The sequence below is a fragment of the Hypomesus transpacificus genome, chromosome 17 (assembly GCF_021917145.1).
Source record: "Hypomesus transpacificus isolate Combined female chromosome 17, fHypTra1, whole genome shotgun sequence".
In the NCBI taxonomy this organism is placed as follows: domain Eukaryota; kingdom Metazoa; phylum Chordata; class Actinopteri; order Osmeriformes; family Osmeridae; genus Hypomesus; species Hypomesus transpacificus.
The window spans coordinates 1,716,795-1,736,835 of NC_061076.1; the positions used below are offsets into that span (position 1 = coordinate 1,716,795).

Consider the following 20,041-nt stretch of genomic DNA (forward strand, 5'->3'; position numbering starts at 1 on the left):
GAGGGATGAGGATGGAAGTGGAGAGAGGGAAGGTGGAGAGATGTGATGAGAGAAAGATGTATTGCTGCCTCACTACTTTCCCCACACACCGACTACTGAAGCAACACAAAGATGGAGACACGCGCGTTTTGGAAAGTGTGGAAGAGTGTGAGAGAAGAAGGGAAAGTGAGAAAGAAAGTGAGCGAGAAAGAGAGAGAAACTGTGAGGCGGGAGGTTATTTTGTGCCACACACACACACCCCCTCCTCCCTTTCTCTAGAGAGAGGATACGAAACGTGAATAAGGGAGGAGAGGAGGGTGGTAAAAGAGAGGTGGAGTGTGAGAGAGACAGGATGTGGGGCGGGGGCGGGGTTGTGAGAAATGGCTGAATGATGAACGCTCAAAGGCTAATTACAAAACTGGAGGCTGGAAGAGAGGAGAGTGAGAAAAAGAGGGGGAGGCGGGAGAGGAGGAGAGGCGGAGGAAAACACACCCTCCCTGCCAACGAGCAGACTGTGGGATGACGCTGTGTGTGTGTGTGTGTGTGTGTGTTTGTGAGCAGTAATAAGGTTAGCTCTTAAGAAATGTGTGTGCGTGTGTTTTTAAAACTCTAAAAGGTACACATTGTGTACAGTACATATCTGTAAAAGTGTTAATGGGTGCATCTAAAACATTTGTTTAGGTACTGTATGTCGGTGAAAGGGCACCAGAAATTGTGTGTGTGGTTGTGTGCAGTGTTTGCCATGCGCATTGCTCCAGCCCCACTGTTTTCATTTCTTGATATATATTTTTTTGATTTTCATTTCCACCAGAGGCATCAGGCAAACACTCTCACACAGTAAACACACACACACACACGCAGTCCGGAGCCGAGTAGCTATCTAGCACAAGCACAAACGCTCCAGGGAGCACAGCCCTGCTCCACCTTTACCTGCGTAGACCAGCACAAACTGAGACAACAACACTGTCTCCATCTCTCTCTCTCAGCCTTCTCCTCTACCTTCCCTCCCTCAATGTCTCTCTTTCTGTGTCTGTCTCTCTCCTTCTCTCCCTGTGTCTGTCCATGTCCATCTCTCCCTGTGTCTGTCTCTCTCCTTCTCTCCCTGTGTCTGTCCATGTCCATCTCTCTCTCCTTCTCTCCCTGTGTCTGTCTCTCTCCTTCTCTCCCTGTGTCTGTCCATGTCCATCTCTCCCTGTGTCTGTCTCTCTCCTTCTCTCCCTGTGTCTGTCCATGTCCATCTCTCCCTGTGTCTGTCTCTCTCCTTCTCTCCCTGTGTCTGTCCATGTCCATCTCTCTCTCTTTCTCGCTCTCTGATTTTCTCTCCCCCCCCGTTTCCTCCCAGTCTTTCTCACACAAAGCAAAACCCTAAAAACATCTTCAAGCTTATCTCTCACCTTGGTTGCGCAGAACATCCCTAAAGATGTCTCCAGCCTTCCCGACCAGCCCAGCCCTTCAAGGATGCTCCAGCCTTCACAATTCAACCCAGTCCTGTCGCTCTGATCGAGCCCAGATCCAGGCTCTAGTTTGGGCTACGGTGATCCGATCTGGCCAGCCTCTTGGCCCAGACCCAGACCTCCCAGAGCTCCCAATATGAGATGACTCTCTGGCTGGCTTCCTCTCAGCAACTGACGAGCCCTGGAGTATGTGTGTATATGCATATATGCCTGTGTGTGTGTGTGTGTGTGTGTGTATGTGTGCGAATGTCTGTGTGTGTTTCTGCTCTAAATATCTTCCTATATGGCCCAGGTCTGTCTGCCTGTACAGCTACTCTGTTCTCCTGTGTTGTATGTGCTAGCGATAGGATCTGTCCCCACATGACTGGTGCCTGGTCATGTGGGCTGGATGGGATCTGACTGAACCAGACTGGATTGGCTTGGACTGGACTGGGTTATACTGGACCAGACTGGACTGGATTATGCTGGACTGGACTTGACTGGACGTACGGTTATGGCTAAGAATATCAACCTGTGCCAAGTCCAGGAAAAAGGTTGCAATCGGTGTCTGGGAAAATGTGTGATCTAGAACCAGGCCTAATCTAGAACCGGGCCTAATCTAGAACCGGGCCTAATCTAGAACCAGGCTTAATCTAGAACCAGGCTTAATCTAGAACTACTGAGGCAGTAGAGAGGACGCAGACACAAGGCTGTAGAGAGGAGGCAATAGAGGCAGTAGAAGGGAGTCAATAGAGGGAGTAGAGGCAGTGGATGCAGGAAAGTAGTAGAGAGACAGAAGGAGAGGCATTAGAGGCAGTAGAGGGGAGGGATTAGAGTCAGTAGAGAAATGGCAGTAGAGGGAGTAAAAGTAGAAGTCGTATTAACCAACAGCTGCTGTACATAGATTGGTTTGTACGTCCACCTATTTACCCTCAGGAGAGAGCAAAGACAGGCAGTAGAGAGAAAGCAGCAGAGGCAGTAGAGATGAGGCAGTAAAGAGACGCAAATCAAGCACACCCTATTTGTACCACCAAGATCTGTTTGTGTGTGAACTACCTGTTTGTCCATGATGGGCCTCCGTAGGGCCACGTCAGGAGCGGGAGCCGGGCCTCTGCTGCCTTGGCAACCGCTCTCTACAGAGACACAGAGCGGATGATTGACAGGGAGTTGGGTTTTGATCCACCCTTGTGTGTGAGACGTTAGGATAAAGTTGTCGTGCTTCCGACCATACCCCTCTTGGTCTGAAGGTGTGTAAGCGGGGAGACAGAATGATCTGGAATGAGAAACAAACAGACAGACAGACAGACAGACAGGACTCAGACATTAAGGTTGAGAGAGACAGACAGAAGTGTCTGCTAAATGAATACATTAATGCCTATCTGGTGTTGGGTGCAAGCAGAGCACCTGAATACCTGTGAAGATCCTGGGTCCTGGTGATGGGCTGCTGGTGGGGGCTCCAGAGAGGGTCGAGGGGCCTCTGGTGGGGGTAGGAGGGTTGGAGGGTTGAACCCAGGATGTCTCTGTAATCACACAGCATATTCATCTGGATGACAACCAAGGCTTGGACTGATGGGTCATGTAGCAGAGGTGGTTTGGAACCCAAGTTTTGTGATAAATGTCCCTGAAGGACTGATCAGGTCACATCAATAAGTAACGAAGGCCTTAGTGACAAACACTAAATGTCAATGTGGTATTTCAGTTATTGAAATAAATTCCAAATGCTTTGTCATTGTGGGGAATTTTGGGTCAATAGAGGAGAAAAAATACAATGGATAGGATCTCTTTCAGAGTAAGGCTGTGATGTGTCAAATGTGTAGAGAGTGAAAGGGGTCTGAACATAGTCTGAATGCACAGTGCATACAGCTAGCGTAGCACCCGGTGGTTATGGAGTACCACGGAGATTGCAAGGCTATAATGATTGAGTGGCCAACATGAATAACAGCATCACTGATTACAGTAGCGGGATAATGATTACAGTCATAAATCCAGGCCCAGACTGCAGAATAATACAGAGTACTGTAGCATATGGCCATGCAGCATGTAGAAATAGCCCTGGGTGTTTCATGTGCTCACTACTGTGTGTGGGTGGGTGTGTGAATGTGTGAGTATACATGTGTTTGTGTGTGTGTGTGTGTGTGCCAAGGTGCAGGCCTTTGCCAGAGAGCTGTGCTGGTGTATGTTGGGAGCCCAGTCCTCTGGGAACTAGGTGCTCCTTCTGGAACCCTCCCACAATAAACACACACACACCAGTACACCCCTCTACACACACACACACACACACACACATGCCCTCAGACCAAACAAACCACAGACACACACACAGCTGATAAGAATCAGTATCAAATGTTTTCATCTTATTTGTCCTGCTTCTTCACACAGTTCTAAGTCTCCAGTGCGGTAAACAGGGTTATTCCCATGTTAGCACAGAGAGGGGGTTTGGGGGTTGAAGACCTGGCAACGCCGACCAAGAGAGCCCCGGAAATGCCTCATGTTGGGGATAATTATATTATCATGGAAAAATACTAGAAACTGCAATCCATCCCCAATGCCACCCACCCCACATGAAGCGTGCATGTGTGTGTGTGTGTGTGTGTGTGTGTGCGATTGAGTGAGTAAATTACTCTGAATCTGTGTGTTTGTCTGACTTGTGATAGTAATGAGTCCTCTGAGTCCGTATTGCCTGGAGGCAGATGTGGATACTATGGTATCCAAACGGAACACAGAGAGAGTTGGTGATGCTGTGTCCCTTTCACTCCCCTCTCATCAGATCACACACCACTGAGATGGGCTCTGGCTGTAACCTGGAGAAGGAACCTGTTGATTATTCATATTTTCAAGTATTTGGAAAACTGAAGGGTTACATTTACGGGGGGGGTGGGATAACTGGTACGGTATATTTGGTTGGAGTGAAGGAGATATTGTGAAAGTGTATGAACAGCAGTTAACAGCGTTTTTTTGTTCAACCTTTCGAAAGGTTGGACACTTTTGTCGTTTTGTGAAAGTTTTGAAAGATTGAACAAATATTTTCCAACAAAAAAAAGTGTCAAATCAAATGGAAACTACACAGAATCTGCATATTCTACATGGTAACTAGGCCTTCTTATGATGATTATTATCATCCATTAACCTTCATCAACACAGCTTGGTTTCCCTGTTTGTCTTTTCTCTGTTGCCGCTGGCGATGATCACAATGGGATGCGCATCCCATCGTCATGGTTCTGAACTAGCGGGTTTCAAAAGCTTGAAGAAAAAAAATCAAAAAAAAGTTTCACAAATACCAGAAAACGTTTTTGTGTCACGTGTGGGGAAAAAAGTTTAACAAATAAAAGTTTTGAAAGGTTGACATGTATATGAATATGTGGGTGTATGTATGTGAATGTGGGGCATTATGAAATCATATGCTTTGACTTGAATCTGTAGTGACTTGGTAGACAGTGAGTGTGCAAGAGCACAAGTTATGGAGAGTGTACATGAAAGCGTGGGAGCCGCAGGTCTGTCTTACCTTTGCTGGAGCTGTGGATGTAGTCACAGCGACCTTCAAAGGAGGTGTAGCTTCTCCCTCCTGGGGGCAGGGGGGCTGTGGGGGGCAGGAGGGCTGTGGGGGGCAGGAGGGCTGTGGGGGGCAGGAGGGCTGTGGGGGGCAGGAGGGCTGTGGGGGCCAGGGGGGGCAGGGGGCCACCGTCTGGCTCTGCTGATGTTCCTGGGGAAGGGCTGCAAGCCACAGGCTTCTGTCACAAACACACAAACACCTCACAAGTCACCACAAATGTCAAAGCACACACACACACCCACCCAAAGACACCTCTCATGTCACTACAAATTTCATGTCAGAACACACCTCGGTCTTCAACACACAGACACACCAGACACACCAGACACACCAGACACACAGACACACAGACACACCAGACACACCAGACACAGTGATATAGACTAAAGGAGCCCGGTTAGTTCCAGTCGAGCTCATGCCATCTCATGATGGATGCTGCACGACATGTGACCGTTCACTGAGAATACAGATTGGATCCAGTCAGTCTGCAGTGTCACTGTTTGCCTGAGCTCTCTGCAACACATCTGAAGCACATTTAACTGGATCTCCACATGTGGTTGGAGAGGAGATTTACTCTAATGTTGCCAATTAGTGCTTCTTGTGAGTGATTTTCTCTCCATGATTACAGTTTGTCCTGCAAACACGCATGCATACACACACACACACGTGTAAACATACACGCTCACCTTCAGCCACAATCACACGCACACAATTTAGTTGTGTAAGAAGAATCTGTTCTAATTAGGTACAAGTTCGTTAAGTTGATTCAGTCAGGAAATATTCCACTTCAGAGGCGTCCTTAAGGGATGTCCCACTCAGTATAAAGCTGTAACAGCCATTTTACACCATATAATAGTAAGCAGCTGTTTACTAACAAATGTAACCGTTGCCCTTCTGACTGTGGTGCTTTAACAATGCGGCTGCTTCCCCAGCTGACAAAGCATTTCCTCATTCGAGTACGGCTGCATGGTGGGGCCCCATTCAGGGAGATGATCCATCATTCACCTGGGTAAATAAACTGTCCCTCAAACCTTATCAGCCGCACGCAGGAGTCTCTAAACACACACACACACAAACCGATATTCACATGCACACACACACAGAATCAGACACAAACTCGCTCACACACACACACACACACATACACACACACACACGCACACACAGAACCACTGCAGACTTCATGGGCATCCTTTTCTGTGGGTTGTTTAATAACATCTCCAATGCGCAAGGTGAGACTGGGGTGTGGTTCAGTATTAGAGAGAGCAGAGGTGTTCAACATTAGAGGCAGCAGAGGTGTTCAGTATTAGAGGCAACCGAGGTGTTCAGTATTAGAGGCAGCCGAGGTGTTCAGTATTAGAGGCAGCAGAGGTGTTCAGTATTAGAGGCAGCAGAGGTGTTCAGTATTAGAGGCAGCAGAGGTGTTCAGTATTAGAGGCAGCAGAGGTGTTCAGTATTAGAGGCAGCAGAGGTGTTCAGTATTAGAGGCAGCCTGGAGTCTGTCTTTAAGGGCTTCTGATCCTGACAGAAATGTCCTGCTGGGGAGGGAACAGAGAAGGATGAGAGAGGGAAGAGGATGGAGGATAGAGAGATGGAAGGAGAGGAGAAAAACTGCTGAAGTGACACAGAGGGAGGAGGAGGCAGGTGAACAGAGCGAGTGGTGAGCTGGAGATGGGAGAGGAGAAAGGCAGGAGGGAGGGGGAGAGAGAGAGAGAGAAAGAGAGGCACTGCTGAACTTTTCTAACTCAGCAGGGTGCTGCACATCTCACCAGGACCTCTCTGTACTCCATTCAGGGGGGAAGAGAGGAGGTTTGAGGGAGGGAGGGAAGGGATGAGGTGAAGTGAAAAGAGAGTGAAGGAAGAGGGAGGGTTGGAATGAAAAATGGAGAAGAACATAAATTCTATAGCACCAGTCAAGCTCAATAAAGGGAAAGAAAGTTATAGGGGACAAGAAAGGAAGGAGGAGTTGCAGGAAGAGAGGAGGAGTGAGGATGGAAGGAGATTATGGAGGCAGGAAGAGGGAATCGGGGTGAAAGGATAAAGGGAGGGAGACGGGAGGCTATGGGAGAGGGGATGGAGGGAGGGAGACGGGAGTATAGGGGAGAGGGGATGGAGGGAGGGAAAATGGAGGATAGGGGAGAGGGGATGGAGGGAGGGGGGATAGGGGACAAATGATGGAGGGAGGGAAGAGGCGGGGAGGGAGGGAGGGAGGGAGGGAGGGAGGGAGGGAGGGAGGGAGGGAGGGAGGGAGGGAGGGAGGGAGGGAGGGAGGGAGGGAGGGGAGGAGCGTGAGGATGCTGGTGGAATGATAAAGCAGAGGGATCCTGTGTTCTACAGTGAAGCCAGAGTGTCATGCCAGCGTAGGAGGATTCACTCCTTTGAAGTGTAACATAAAAGGGATTCCTCTATCTATCCTTTTCCCTATCTTTTTTTCCTCCCTCTCCCTGTCTCTCTACTTCACTCTCCCTGTTTCGCGACCCCTGTTCTCTCTCTCTCTTTCTCGTTTTTCTCTTCCTCTCCCCCTCTCACTCTTCCACCCACTCTGTTTTCCTTGTTTTGAGTAACTGGTTCACACATACACACTGATTTGAAGCTCTGGCCTTAGATTTCACAGTGACTACTACAGACAGAGGCTCAGCCTTGGCCATCTTAAGCTGCAATAGATCAGCTCTTTGACTTCCCTCAGACAGGCCATTAACTCTAGATAACACACACACTATGACAACGCCACAGTTTATAGCTGCCTTTAAACACAGGGTGAACCTCAATCATCCGAACCCTGTGTTCACATGAAGAATAATGATGAATAAAGAATGTGAGGACACGCACACTGATTGAACCATGGCACATAAATGAACTGTTTTGCCTGTTACCTGCGACATGAATCGTTAGCTAATTGTTCCGCCCAGGGAAATGTAAATTAAAGATCCTTATCAGGGGATCCATATCATCCTAATCTTCATCCCTCCCCTCCAAGCCGAACCATTTCACAGATCCCCGTGGCAACCAGCAGCGGGGTAGGAAAAGCGTGACGGCGTCCGAGCCTTCACGGAATCCTGAGAACCCTCATATCCTGCTGATTTCTCTGCCAAACTCCCACAATCCTCCACTGCAGGCCCCAGGATAACAGGACCCTCCACCTCACCCTCCTATGAATACCCAGAATGCACTAGCACTGGTTCCTCTCCACATTAACGACAGGGCTTAGTTCTCAACCCGGCAGGGATTCGATCCAGGAATGTCTCAAAGGCCTAGTGTCTCTGTAGGGTTGGCGGTACGGTTTGAGACGGGAATTTTCAAAACACACACTCATAATTCCCCCAAAAGATGACTGGACAGCACTGATATATTCTCACAGATGGGGGTGTCTAGCTCCTAGCTGTTGGGAAGGAGAGAATTACCTCATTTTCGAATGAACTGACAATGGAAATAATACAAATAGCTGCACTGTGTTATAGGTGAGTCATTTCAAGAGATTTAGTTGATCAAAGACTCTATTCAACCATGCCAACAAAAGACATCCTAATGTCCCCTAACTGTCTCCTAACTGTCTCTCCACCTTCAAGAGAAGGCTCAAGACGCACTTGTTCCGGGAGTACAATGGTACTTAGGAATGGTTTGCTGAATCCAACGCTAGTTTCCTCAAGGTTCACAATGACTCTTGCTTAGACTGTTGCTCTTGTTGGTTAGTGGTAGCTGATTTAAACTGTTGTATTCTTCTTTTTTTAGTTAATCCTATTTTTATTGCTTTCCTACAGGTACACCTGCACTTAGAGATCAATGTTGTGTAATTTTAACTTGTTTAACTACATGCTCTTATGGTTTCTTCCCTTTAGCACTATTTTTTGGTTGTCCACAATATGTACTTCTTGTTTTTGACTACCCGCAATGCTGTGGGGCTATCTTGTTGTTATTATCAGTGACCTATGCACTTTGTGAAGCTCTCTCTTGGAAGTCGCTTTGGACAAAAGCGTCTGCTAAATGAATAAATGTAAAATGTAAATGTAAATGTCCCACCATGCTTTTCAGCTGAATTCACGATTATTTTCAGGTTTAACACAACAATGAGCCAAATATTGACACTACAAAGCATTTTTTTGCTAAATCCAAAATAAAGGAGGTTAAATTGAGTCCCTTCAAAGCACGCACTAAGCATCGCAGCTTTCATGAGTCTATCAAGAAATATTCTAAACAGTGTTATAGCTACGTGGCTTTAGGATATGAAGAAACTGCACTGGAAGAGAAGCAATCATTACAAGGAGAGAATGACCCAGATCACCTTTCTGGGTGAGGGTAGAAAGGAACAGTAAGGAGACGATTGTAGAACAGGTGTAAGAAAGACAGGAAGAGTAAGGAGAAGATTGTAGAACAGGTGGAGGAGAGACAGGAAGAGTAAGGAGAGGATTGTAGAACAGGTGGAGGAGAGACAGGAAGAGTAAGGAGAGGATTGTAGAACAGGTGGAAGGTAGAAAGGAGGAGCGGATGAGTGAAAAGAAGACAGGGCGAAGGGGAGACTGGAGGAGTAGAAAGTCGAGAGGACATTGATCGAGCTGTGAACTCTGTCCCTCTATCTGAATAACCAACATGGAGATAAACAATGTACACCTTCTCTGACAAAGTCTTCTCTGCTTTGAGGGAGATTGGGAGCCGAGGAAGGGCAGGTGGACTGGAAGGAGATGAAAAGAAAAGCAGGGAGTCAGATAGCTGAGCGGTTAGGGAATCGGGATATTTATCAGAAGGTTGCCGGTTCGATTCCTTGCCGTGCAAATTACGTTGTGTCCTTGGGCAAAGCACTTCCCCCTACTTGCTTCAGGGGGGAATGTCCCTGTACTTACTGTAAGTCGCTCTGGATAAGGGTGTCTGCTAAATGACTAAATGTGATGTAAATGTAAAAGCAGGCAGCAACAGAGCTGGAGGAAGGAGGGACGAGGGCAAAGGAGGAGCAGGAGGTGGAGAGCAAGGCAAAGGAGAAGAAAGAACCGGAAAAAGAAAGAAAAAAAAAATGGCAGGACTGGTAATATACGAGGAAGATAAGGATGAAGATGTGAGTTAGCTAAGAGAGCAACACTGATGTCAACACCATCAGTCATGTTACAGATGAGATCTTTCACTCTAATCCGTCACCGCAAAACAAATGCCTGCTTGTGACACACTACTATCATAATTAAATTACAAATATAGACAGTTAAGAACGTGTTTGAAGTAGTCCTTACCATGTCAGCCAAACTTGTAAGCAGAGAACTGTCTGTGCTGCGTCTTGAGAGCTTAGCTGTAGGCGACAAGCGATACGGAAGGAAACACAACGGTTTTGAGGCAGGAAAGTCTTTTACACACATGGAGTCTCATAACATCCCAGACAGACCCACTCTCTAGAACCAGGGGTGGGGAGGGAGAGGGAGGGAGGGAGAAAGGAATTGGATGGATGGAAGAACAGACAGTCTGCCTTTTCAACTTCAACCCCAGCCACAACTCTTCATTTATGCCAGACCACATCAGCCCGACAGAGACATGTCTTGAGAGTGAAACTCGACTTTCTATGAGGCTTTGTCTGGATCTGGCAGATGTGAGAACCTCAGAAGGCCTTACCCAGATGGGAATCCTCCAGCCCTGGTCCTAACAGCCCACCAAACAATGCCCAGCAGTGTGATGCCGAGCTGGGCTCTGCTCAGACTCAACAAGGCCTTGTCTGTGCTGCCCAAACCCTCCAGTTGGGCTAAATCGGATTACCACTGTGTACAACGAGTCAATGAGTCAGTCCATCTCTGGGTTGACACTCAGACAGACGACAAAATAAAGAAGAACGAGAAGAGACGGATCCAGAGATTCCATTCTCGAGGGAGTGAGCAGATGTAAGCAGTACAGTCCTTCTTCACACAGACACACATTCCACATCTCTCAAAAGCCAATGACTCTTTTTTAGTGTGTATCTGCGAGCGTGTGGAACGCATCGCTTCTGTATCGCTACGGGGTAACCATGGTAACAGACGGGTCCATTAGTTTGAATGCTTGCTTCCCAGTGTAGTTTGACAGAGCGGGTTCAGATCCAGAAACGCTAGCTACAGCTAACAGGCATGAATGGTGGGTTTCATAGGGGCTTTGTCTCTATGTGGACATAAGCCGAATCAAATCATCACTTGCAGATAGGTCTTGATCAGATCAGGCTTTCTAGTAGCTCGGTAGCAGCTGTAAACAGAGACTAGCGGTCATTGAGTCGAGAAACACATTAGCACCAGCAAGACTTTATAGCAGAAGAGGTCTGAGCTGTCCGGGTGTTGCCCAACAGCGCCATCTGCTGGCAAATGTGTGGTGGACAAAAAGCAATGTGTGGATAGTAGGTACTGACCAGAGACATAGAAAAGCCATTTTTCTATGGCTCTGGTACTGACCACTGCAGACCGGGAACACCCCACAAGAGCTGCAGTTTTGGAGAAGCTCTGGCTCAGTCGTCCAGCCATCAAAATGTGGCCCTTGTCAAAGGCGCTCAAATCCTTGCCCATTTTTCCTGCTTCCAACACGTCAACTTTGACAACAAAATGTTCACTTTCATCTCTATATCCCACCCACTGACAGGTGCCGTAACGAGATTATCAGTGTTATTCACTTCACCTGTCAGGGATCAGCGTATACTACAAAGCTTTATAATTTGTTGATTAAAATGGAAAATGCCTAATGAGGAGGAGAGTTACAGGAGGTTCGCTTCAAGACCAATAATCATTCCTAACATTCCTGATTAGGAAGAAAGCAGCTCCATGTCTTTAATGCCTACTTAACAGTTATTTTTGACAGTCATAACATAATCATATCCCAGGTGAAAGAAACAGATGGAGCACAACATATTCAATATTATTCACTGATATGGCTAAACAGTGGTTCCCAACCCTGGTCCTCAGGGACCCCTGTCCTGCATGTTTTCCTGCTCCAACACACCTGATTCAAATAAATGGGTTGTTATCTAGCTCTGTAGAAGCCTGTTAACGAAAAATGCATTTGAATCAGGTGTGTTGGAGCCAAGAAACATCTAAATCAAGCAGGACAGGGGGTCCCTGAGGACAGGGTTGAGAACCACTGATCTAAAAGATGCAGGGAAGGGGTTCTCTGAAGACAAGGGTTGAGAACCACTGGGCTAAAGGCTGCACAGGACAAAGTAGCCAAGAACCTCTGTGATGAAGACCAACACAAGGGTGTACAAATTCAACATTTTATTTTCTACCCGGTTACATAGACTTCTACGATTTTGTGATTGGTTTGAAAACAACTTAAACAAATAAAAAATAGCATTCTTTAGATTTTCTTCTGTTCTTTATTTGCTCATCTATATGACAGCTTGAAAGCCTGTTGGCTACTATCCAGCAACAGTGCATGGAGGAAACGTCCCTGATTTATTAAAAAACAAAAACATTTCACATCATTAAGCTCGCAGTATCTATATTGCCCTAATTGTCAGTAAAAACATAACATCAAAAGAAAGATTTATGTTTATAATTATAGCAGATTGTTGGTGTTACGCTTAACAATATTCATAATTGTTCTAATAACAAAAAATACCTATAAAGACCAAGGTTGCAAGCATAACGTTTTTACAGCTATATGAAAAGGGATGGGAGTGAACCGGATTTTAAGCGATATTTCTTCGGGACAGCATTACTAAGGCCTGCAAAAATCTTTCAATGTCATTTATCAATAACTTTGATAAACAGGAAAACAAATAGTTCCATTATAACGTCTTAGTCAAGCTTGCTTTTACGCATTTACTACCATTGCAGATGTTCTACATTAGACTTCTAGATCTTAATCTTAAAGCATTGTATGAAACAAGAGGTCATTTTAATTGGTCTGAACAACATATCCAGCACGACTTTAAAAGTTACTCCTTTATTCTATCGAATATGATTTACCACCCGTTTATGATTCATTAATTACTGATGCCTGCCCCCCCAAGTACATCATCTCTTTTGCAATTCTCAAGTCATCAACATACCACCACTCAATCAGTTAGATCTATACCAGCTGCTGTATAGTACCCATCAGAAGGGCTAGTGAAACGTCAGTCCTGCGCCCATGAATCCTGTAGTACTGACGCAATGGCAAGTTTGAGATGCACCTTCAGTTCATTTAGTGCGAAACCTGGGGTCTCTTGCCCAAAAAGGTAAAACCTTGCAAATAAAATGACCATGAATGCAGTCTTAAGTTGTTGAGCATCATCTCTTTTCACATGAAACTTAAATAACTGGGTTGAAGCAGAAGCATAGTGGTCAAAGTCGAGGTACAAAGTTCTTATAGTAAACCAAAAAAAAGAGTGACTATGAAAGGGCAGTGAGAGAAGAGGGGTGGGGAAAGGGGACCAGACAAAATGTCATTGAAAAAAGGATAATAGAAAAGATCCTGAAACACAGCAGAGAAAGGGTATTTCTTAGTCACTGACAGCCCACATCTAACTTTTAGTTTTAACCTTTAAGACAAACAGGAGCAAGTAGGGATGACAGTTGGTTAAGAACTCAGCAATGCACATCTACTGAAAAGCAATGGTGAGGTAAAGACAGTGAAACATATGATGGCAAATTTCAAATAAATGGTTCTCTTTATTTAATCAATGACTTCCAAATAGACTAAATTCAAACCGTTTGTTTTTGAATCCTCTACAAAAAAAAAAGAAAAAAAAGCAAAACTATTTCACATCCACGATTGTGTTATCAAATCATTGGTTTTCAAAAGGGAAAGAAAAAGAAAACTGTGTCCACCTTGCTTGCTCCAAGTGAATCCATCGACTCAAGAATCCATCTGCACTTATCCACCTGTGCTCGACGTGGCGCATGCCGTTACCATATGACCGTGCAACTCCACCCCCCCTCCCCTTTACCCCACATACACACACTCACACATACACACAAACCTCTCAAACAGGATATACAAAAGCTTGTGTTTAGCATTAAAACAGTGCAGGGCCTTAACATACACAGTAGACACCTTCCCCGATCCTCCCCCCCACCCTCCCCCTTCTCCTCCTCAGCGTCTGCGTGTGCATGTGCACCACTGAAAGGAAGGGCCAGTTTCATCATCATCAAGTGACAGGATAACAGAGCAGGAGAAAGGGAGAGAACACACACACACAGTACAACAAACCCCCTCTCTCACGCATTCATACAGTTAAAAACAGTAGTTTTAGAGAGAAAAAAACAGGACTGAACCCTGGGTACTGTTTGCTATGTTGCTGTTTGGTGAAGAGGGAACAAGAAGTGGGAAGGTAGAGGAAGAGTATGGGGTGACAGGGGTGGCTGAGGTGGGGAGAGAGGTTCAGGGGCTGTTATTTCTTGGCTTTTCCGCCCTTGGCTGAATTTCTTGGCGGAGTGACAGGTCTTCCAGACCCCATACCGCCGCCTCCTCCGTAAGAGTACAGCTTCTTGTCGGCTGGCTTGAGAATCTAGGGCACAAAGAGTCTCGTCTTTATACAACGCTGCAAGAGACATTCACCACAACAGACTGAAACTAAACAGGTATGCTTAAGTTGACAAGAGAGAGCATGACAGTGACGGAATGAGCATGCGAGGAAGTGAAAGCAGCAGGGAAACTTCCAGGCTACGGCTGAAACGCTAAGATTTCTGCATACCTGGAAGGAACACATGAGGGTTTCGTCCACGCTCATCATGGCACCAGCGTTGTCAAACTCCCCACAGTAGTTAGGAGCCGAGAACAGGGTAACAAGTTGTCTCTTTGCAAAGAACTCGTAGCCATCTTCTACGACCTATGGACAAGGATGGGTGGTTTAAAAACACGAGAGAGAGAGAGTGAAAGTGAGAGAGCGAGAGCGATAGAGAGCGAGAGCGAGAGAGAGAGAGAACGAGAGACAGAACGAGAGAGAGCGAGAGACAAAACGAGAGACAAAACGAGAGACAGAACGAGAGACAGAGCGAGAGAGAAGTAGCTCAATCTGACCCAATATTTGTTATCCCAGCAGCCTTTACCTGATGTGCCCTGCATATAAGGTCCATATCGTGCTTGTGCAAAAATTTGGCCACCACGTCTGCCCCAAATGTGAAGGAGACTCCACGGTCATTCTCGCCCCATCCCAGGACATCTTTGTCTGGGTCGGCCCACAGCAGGTCACACAGCAAGCCCTGGTCGGGCACGTCTGTGGGGCGCATTACTCTGCGTACCTGCTCCATGGACTGGAGATCCGGAGACAGGCCTAGGTAAGAAACACCAAACACGTGATGAGCCACACACACACACACAACCATTTATAACAGAGTGACTCAGCTCAATTATAAATTCTATCACCCACCAATCGACAACGGACAGACGTTGCCGGGTGATACCAGATAAAACAAGAGCATCATAGCCTCGTCGCCACCCACCTCCGTGACAACAGAAGATCTTCTCGTCTACGATGGCAGCCACAGGCAAGCAGTTGAAGCAGTCTGTGAAAGTCTTCCACAACTTGATATTGTACCGTCTCTTACCTAGGACAAGAGGTTCCACAACGGACAACCGTTAACCGGATGATGATGATGTGTGTGTAGTGAATGTATGCCACAGGAGGAGGTCTTGTACTTACACTCATCATAGAAGCCGTAAATGCGGTTTATAGAGGCGCACTCGTGGTTGCCGCGCAGCAGAAAGAAGTTCTCTGGATATTTGACCTTGTAGGCTAGCAACAGGCAGATGGTCTCCAGGGACTGTTTCCCTCGGTCCACATAGTCTCCCAGGAACAGGTAGTTACTCTCCGGGGGGAAGCCTCCGTACTCAAACAGACGCAAGAGGTCATAATACTGACCATGGACATCACCTACAGAGAGCACCACAAAGATCAAAACCTTGAAAAAAACGCATAACGCTTTGCTTGGCATTCAATGTCCCAACTCAAAACATCTAGGCCGCTGTAGGTAGTGGCGAGCCGCTGCCAGTTTCCTGTAGAACTCACCGCAGATTTTGAGTGGTGCCTCTAGCTCGAGCAGGATGGGCTGGCTGAGGAAGATTTCACGGGACTTGAGACAAAGACCGCGGATCTCGTTTTCTGTCAGCTGAACGTTTTTGCCTGGCCGAGAGCCCTTAACTGTACCAACAGAAGACAGGGAGAACAAGGGTAACATCACGCACCGTGTCATCAACCCCAGGTCAGAGAAATACACAGCAACAGCACTGAATGTCAGATGGCTGAGCGGTTAGGAATCGGGCTACCAATCAGAAGTTTGCTGGTTCGATTCCCAGCCGTGCAAAATGAAGTTGTGTCTTTGGGCAAGGCACTTCACCCAACTTGCCTCAGTGGGAATGTCCCTGTACTTACTGTAAGTCACTCTGGATAAGAATGTCTGCTAAATTACTAAATGTTTGAAAAACTGTTTTATGTCCACGGTACCATGTCAATCGATACTAAAGGCCAGCGTTCTGAAGCTAAGGCTACGTCAGAGTCAATCTGTGGACCTAGTACAGGTAGGCATGCCTTCCTTCGCCTAATCCAACCAGATCATCATCTGTTAACACAGCCTTGCTCACTGACAAATAAACACGATATAGGCGACAACAGACTACACTTCCTCGATTTCATCTTATCAAGATTGAATCAAGGCATGCCAACTCCATTTCAGAGCACAGTTAGCGTGACGTGTTGGGAGTGTCACATGGGCGTCGTTGGGTTAGGCGTTGTCCTGCTCTTTCAAACATTCCGGTGTCTTCACGCCATTTCAAAAATCTAGCAGGTTTGTGGAGGAAGTGTTTTTTGCATTCACACCCAAACCACAAGAATGGGAAATGAGAAATAAATCGTATTTAGTTTAGAGAAATAAATCTTATTTAGTTTAGAATGTAATCACAAAACAAAAAAGGCACATACGAGAGTCAAGTTGTTTGTCTACAACAGACAAGTACACCGGCCTATCCTGTAGCTGATTTTCCACTTGACGTCTTAACATCTGCACGATTCTGATTGAAAGGACGCTTTGAGGCTTTTGTGACATAACTTCCTGCTTTGGCTTCCACTTTCTGCCCTCACCCCAGACCAAAGCATCAACAGTACCTTTGACAGGGACAGGGATTGAAGCTCATCCATATTCAAGCAAATCACTCTATGACTGCTGTTAAAAAATTACATATGCATGGTAAGTTCCAGGCAAGGGAATAGCAGCTAATGTACGTGCATTTCAGTGACTCATGTACTGTGGGCTTATGCAAGACCGCGTTAGATTGGAGTTTGGAATTGGGTTTGTTTGTGTCATGACAGAATTCATTCCTTCCCCTCGCCTGCACGTTCTGCTGGCTGCACCAGGTGAAGGTTACCTGACATACAACTGTACGCAGTCCTGCAAAAAAAGGACCATAAGACAAGACATTTTACTGTAAATTCTTAAAAAATTGATAAACAAAACAAATATTTTGTAAGTGCTCATTGGTTTAGTCTTCAATCACACTAAGTGAGGACAGACACACTGACCATTAAACTTGTGAAATTTACACAAAAGGAAACATTAGATGGCAAAGGAACCTAATTAAACACAGATATTAATGACAATGTCAGTCTTAATCCAAAACACACCCCTCTTATTTGTAGCCACTTTCCATGATTTAGAGATAGGGGCTTTTACCCACGCAAAACTTAATTAGTGTTTGGGTTGATTCAGGCCTTGACTGCTTGAGGTTGTGACCCAAGTGAAAAGTAGGTATAAATAGGGTAGTGCTCCTTGGTCACTTTAAACCTGGATTATGGGTGGCTAAGCCTCAACAGAGCTTACTCTAAAGTTAGCCACATGGCCAATGAACAACACTACTTAGAGAAGGGACAAGGGCAAGGGGGGAGAGGGGCAGTGGTGGGTTAAGATGAAAATACTTCTTTACCGGTCAAAATCGGGGAGGAAACGTAGCTTCAGACATAGCCTTTTTTATGGCCAAAGCACAATGTTTAATAACACTATATCAATTGTTATGCACCACCTACCAAAGAAAATTCCTTGGATGTGTAAACCTACTTGTCAATAAACCAGATTCTAGTTTTGGTTGATTTGGATTCAACCTCTATTTAGGGTTAGGACTTCCTGGTTCCCTCCATCCTGACTTGTCATCCTCAGAGATGCTCGGGTGAAGACACCTCCTAGGAAGGCCCAGCACTATCGACTGCCTCCCTCATCAGCTGACTGTACCCAGCAAACTGACTCAGCCACTGAGGAGAAAACTGGCTAGTATTAAAAGGAATAAAACCCATTCCTTAGTAACGTTACAATGTATTACAAAAATTCAGTGTGTGACCACGCTTTGATGGAAGAAAAAAAAAAGGTCAGCTAGATTACATAAGATAGAAATACTGCCATTATCTGGCTTGTTTATTTTCTCCTTCGCTGGGCAGACAAGATTAGCACGGCCCAAGTAAAACAGTTTGTATACAAAACAGGCGGCTCCAGACCCAAAGTCAAAGTAACTGGGAAAGGCAGCATACGCCTGTAGGAATACAATAGATTGTAAATGGAAGCATGATAGCAGTATGAGCAAAACAAAAAGGGTTTACACTGTTTTTGCCTAATTTATTCTTTAAACTGAAATTAACACCTATATCTACTAAACTAACCTGTTTAGCCATATAAAACCACCACTCAATTTCCCTGAGTGAAGGGTTTGACGAACTTGTCAGTAGACAATAATAACAGGACCTATGTAACTTATAAATTTGTCCCAAGTCCTTTGGTCATATGTAATTATGTATGTATGCGTGTGTGTGTATATATATGTAAATAATATCCAGATGATGCCTGGTTTGTGAGGTTGTTACATGTGTGACGGTCTTAGATAATATTTAAATATTAAGAATGCTAGGCCTACGTACGGTATTCCCTCCCAACACATCAGGTTACCGTACAACTGAGCCGTTCATGAACCTACTAGGGGGCCCGAGTAAGCGGCATGACTGACCTAAACGTAGTCTATCTCACTGCAGCCTTTTTTAAAAAGGCTCTACAAACACATCTAATTGTCCCTTGCAAAGTACGAATTCAAATTGTGAAGGGTACTACATTAACAGTTGTTTTATGAGAACACAAGCAACCGGGAAGGGCTGCGAGCTTGGTGATGATGTAGCTCCGGTTTGAGCTAAGCGTTGAGCAACACAGATGTTGCTAGCTTGTGCTAAATTTCTCATGTTAGCCTCGACAAATCAAACATAGCATTTACTGCATCTAATTACCTTTTAGTTATACACTCACATTTCATTATTGTTTACTGCAAAATAAGTTCCTTCAATCAACGTAATGGTAGAATTACAAGATATCAATTCTCACCTTCCAGGAGACGCTGAATTATGGAGTCGATGTTCAATTTGTCCGGCTCCGCCATTTTACGTATTTCTGTCGTGTGTGAAGCAGTCAAGACCTCCTTTCCGCGTTGATCCTTCGATACCTAGAACCAAAAAAATCGGTCATGAGAAAAACAAAGATATAACCAAACAATATTCTCCACAATCAATAAAAATTTGATGACAGTCAGGCGCTAGGGCTGACCTGGCTTGCGGAGCAATTTGCTACCTAGCTAGCTAGCTAGTGGTCAGCCAGCCACCATCCCGCTTATACCAACTAGCTTCCTAGCTTCATCCTAGCTGGCTAGCTTTTCTATCTACACAGGATCAAACAACGGGATACAAACGAATTTTGAATATGAAATAAACCTTTTGATTTGACAACCGTGAATCGAGGACAGGACTCCCTTTCCTCTATTTCGTCCCTTTTCTTTCGTATTTCAGTGCCCCCCTCACTCTTCCCCCGCGGAACTTTAAAAGGGCCGTGTTTTTCGGAACCAAGAAAAGAAGGAGGTAAAGGCAAAGCGTCTTCTTTACATTTACTCAATGCCCATTGGGCCAGTACTTCGCTCCAATAGGCTACAAAACACGTCGATTTAGTACTTGTGCCCCTCCTACAGTTGTACTTGGATGACGTCAAGAGAGTTGAGATTCATCCACAAGGCGGCAACCAAATTAAAATGATACAGAAATAAATGTAAAAAGGCTACACGATATTTTTCTTATGCTTTTTTTTATATGTTTAGACGCGCTTTTGAAAGCATGTTGGTGAACGAACCACATGGTGGCGTTTGGTCATCATGAGTCATG

The 20,041-nt window shown here is 45.6% G+C and overlaps 1 protein-coding gene across 2 annotated transcripts; it reads right to left on the minus strand.

Annotated features, from left to right (window-relative positions):
* Positions 1-13,521: 13,521 nt before the first annotated feature.
* On the minus strand, positions 13,522-19,753 carry ppp1caa (protein phosphatase 1, catalytic subunit, alpha isozyme a). Of its 2 annotated transcripts, none has more exons than XM_047037742.1 (8): positions 19,601-19,753; positions 19,218-19,335; positions 15,881-16,021; positions 15,515-15,745; positions 15,315-15,419; positions 14,922-15,145; positions 14,567-14,701; positions 13,522-14,380 (listed from the first exon to the last, which is right to left on the minus strand). In XM_047037742.1, the coding sequence occupies exons 2-8, from the start codon at positions 19,270-19,272 to the stop codon at positions 14,264-14,266; spliced, it is 1,008 nt and encodes a 335-aa protein (XP_046893698.1). In that variant the 5' UTR covers positions 19,273-19,335; positions 19,601-19,753; the 3' UTR covers positions 13,522-14,263. The 2 variants fall into 2 exon arrangements, with proteins under 2 accessions (XP_046893698.1, XP_046893699.1); XM_047037743.1 differs by having other exon boundaries at positions 15,881-16,012; positions 19,601-19,751.
* Positions 19,754-20,041: the final 288 nt, after the last annotated feature.

Bases quoted from the DNA above. Each gene is read 5' to 3' on its own strand.
- ppp1caa (XM_047037742.1), bottom strand. From the start codon at position 19,272: ATGGCGGAGCCGGACAAATTGAACATCGACTCCATAATTCAGCGTCTC. The intron at 15,146-15,314 runs GTGGGTGGCGAC...TTTCTTACCTAG, and splicing joins GATCTTCTGTTGTCACGGAG to GCCTGTCTCCGGATCTCCAG. The intron at 14,381-14,566 runs GTATGCAGAAAT...TTTGTGCCCTAG, and splicing joins CCCTCATGTGTTCCTTCCAG to ATTCTCAAGCCAGCCGACAA.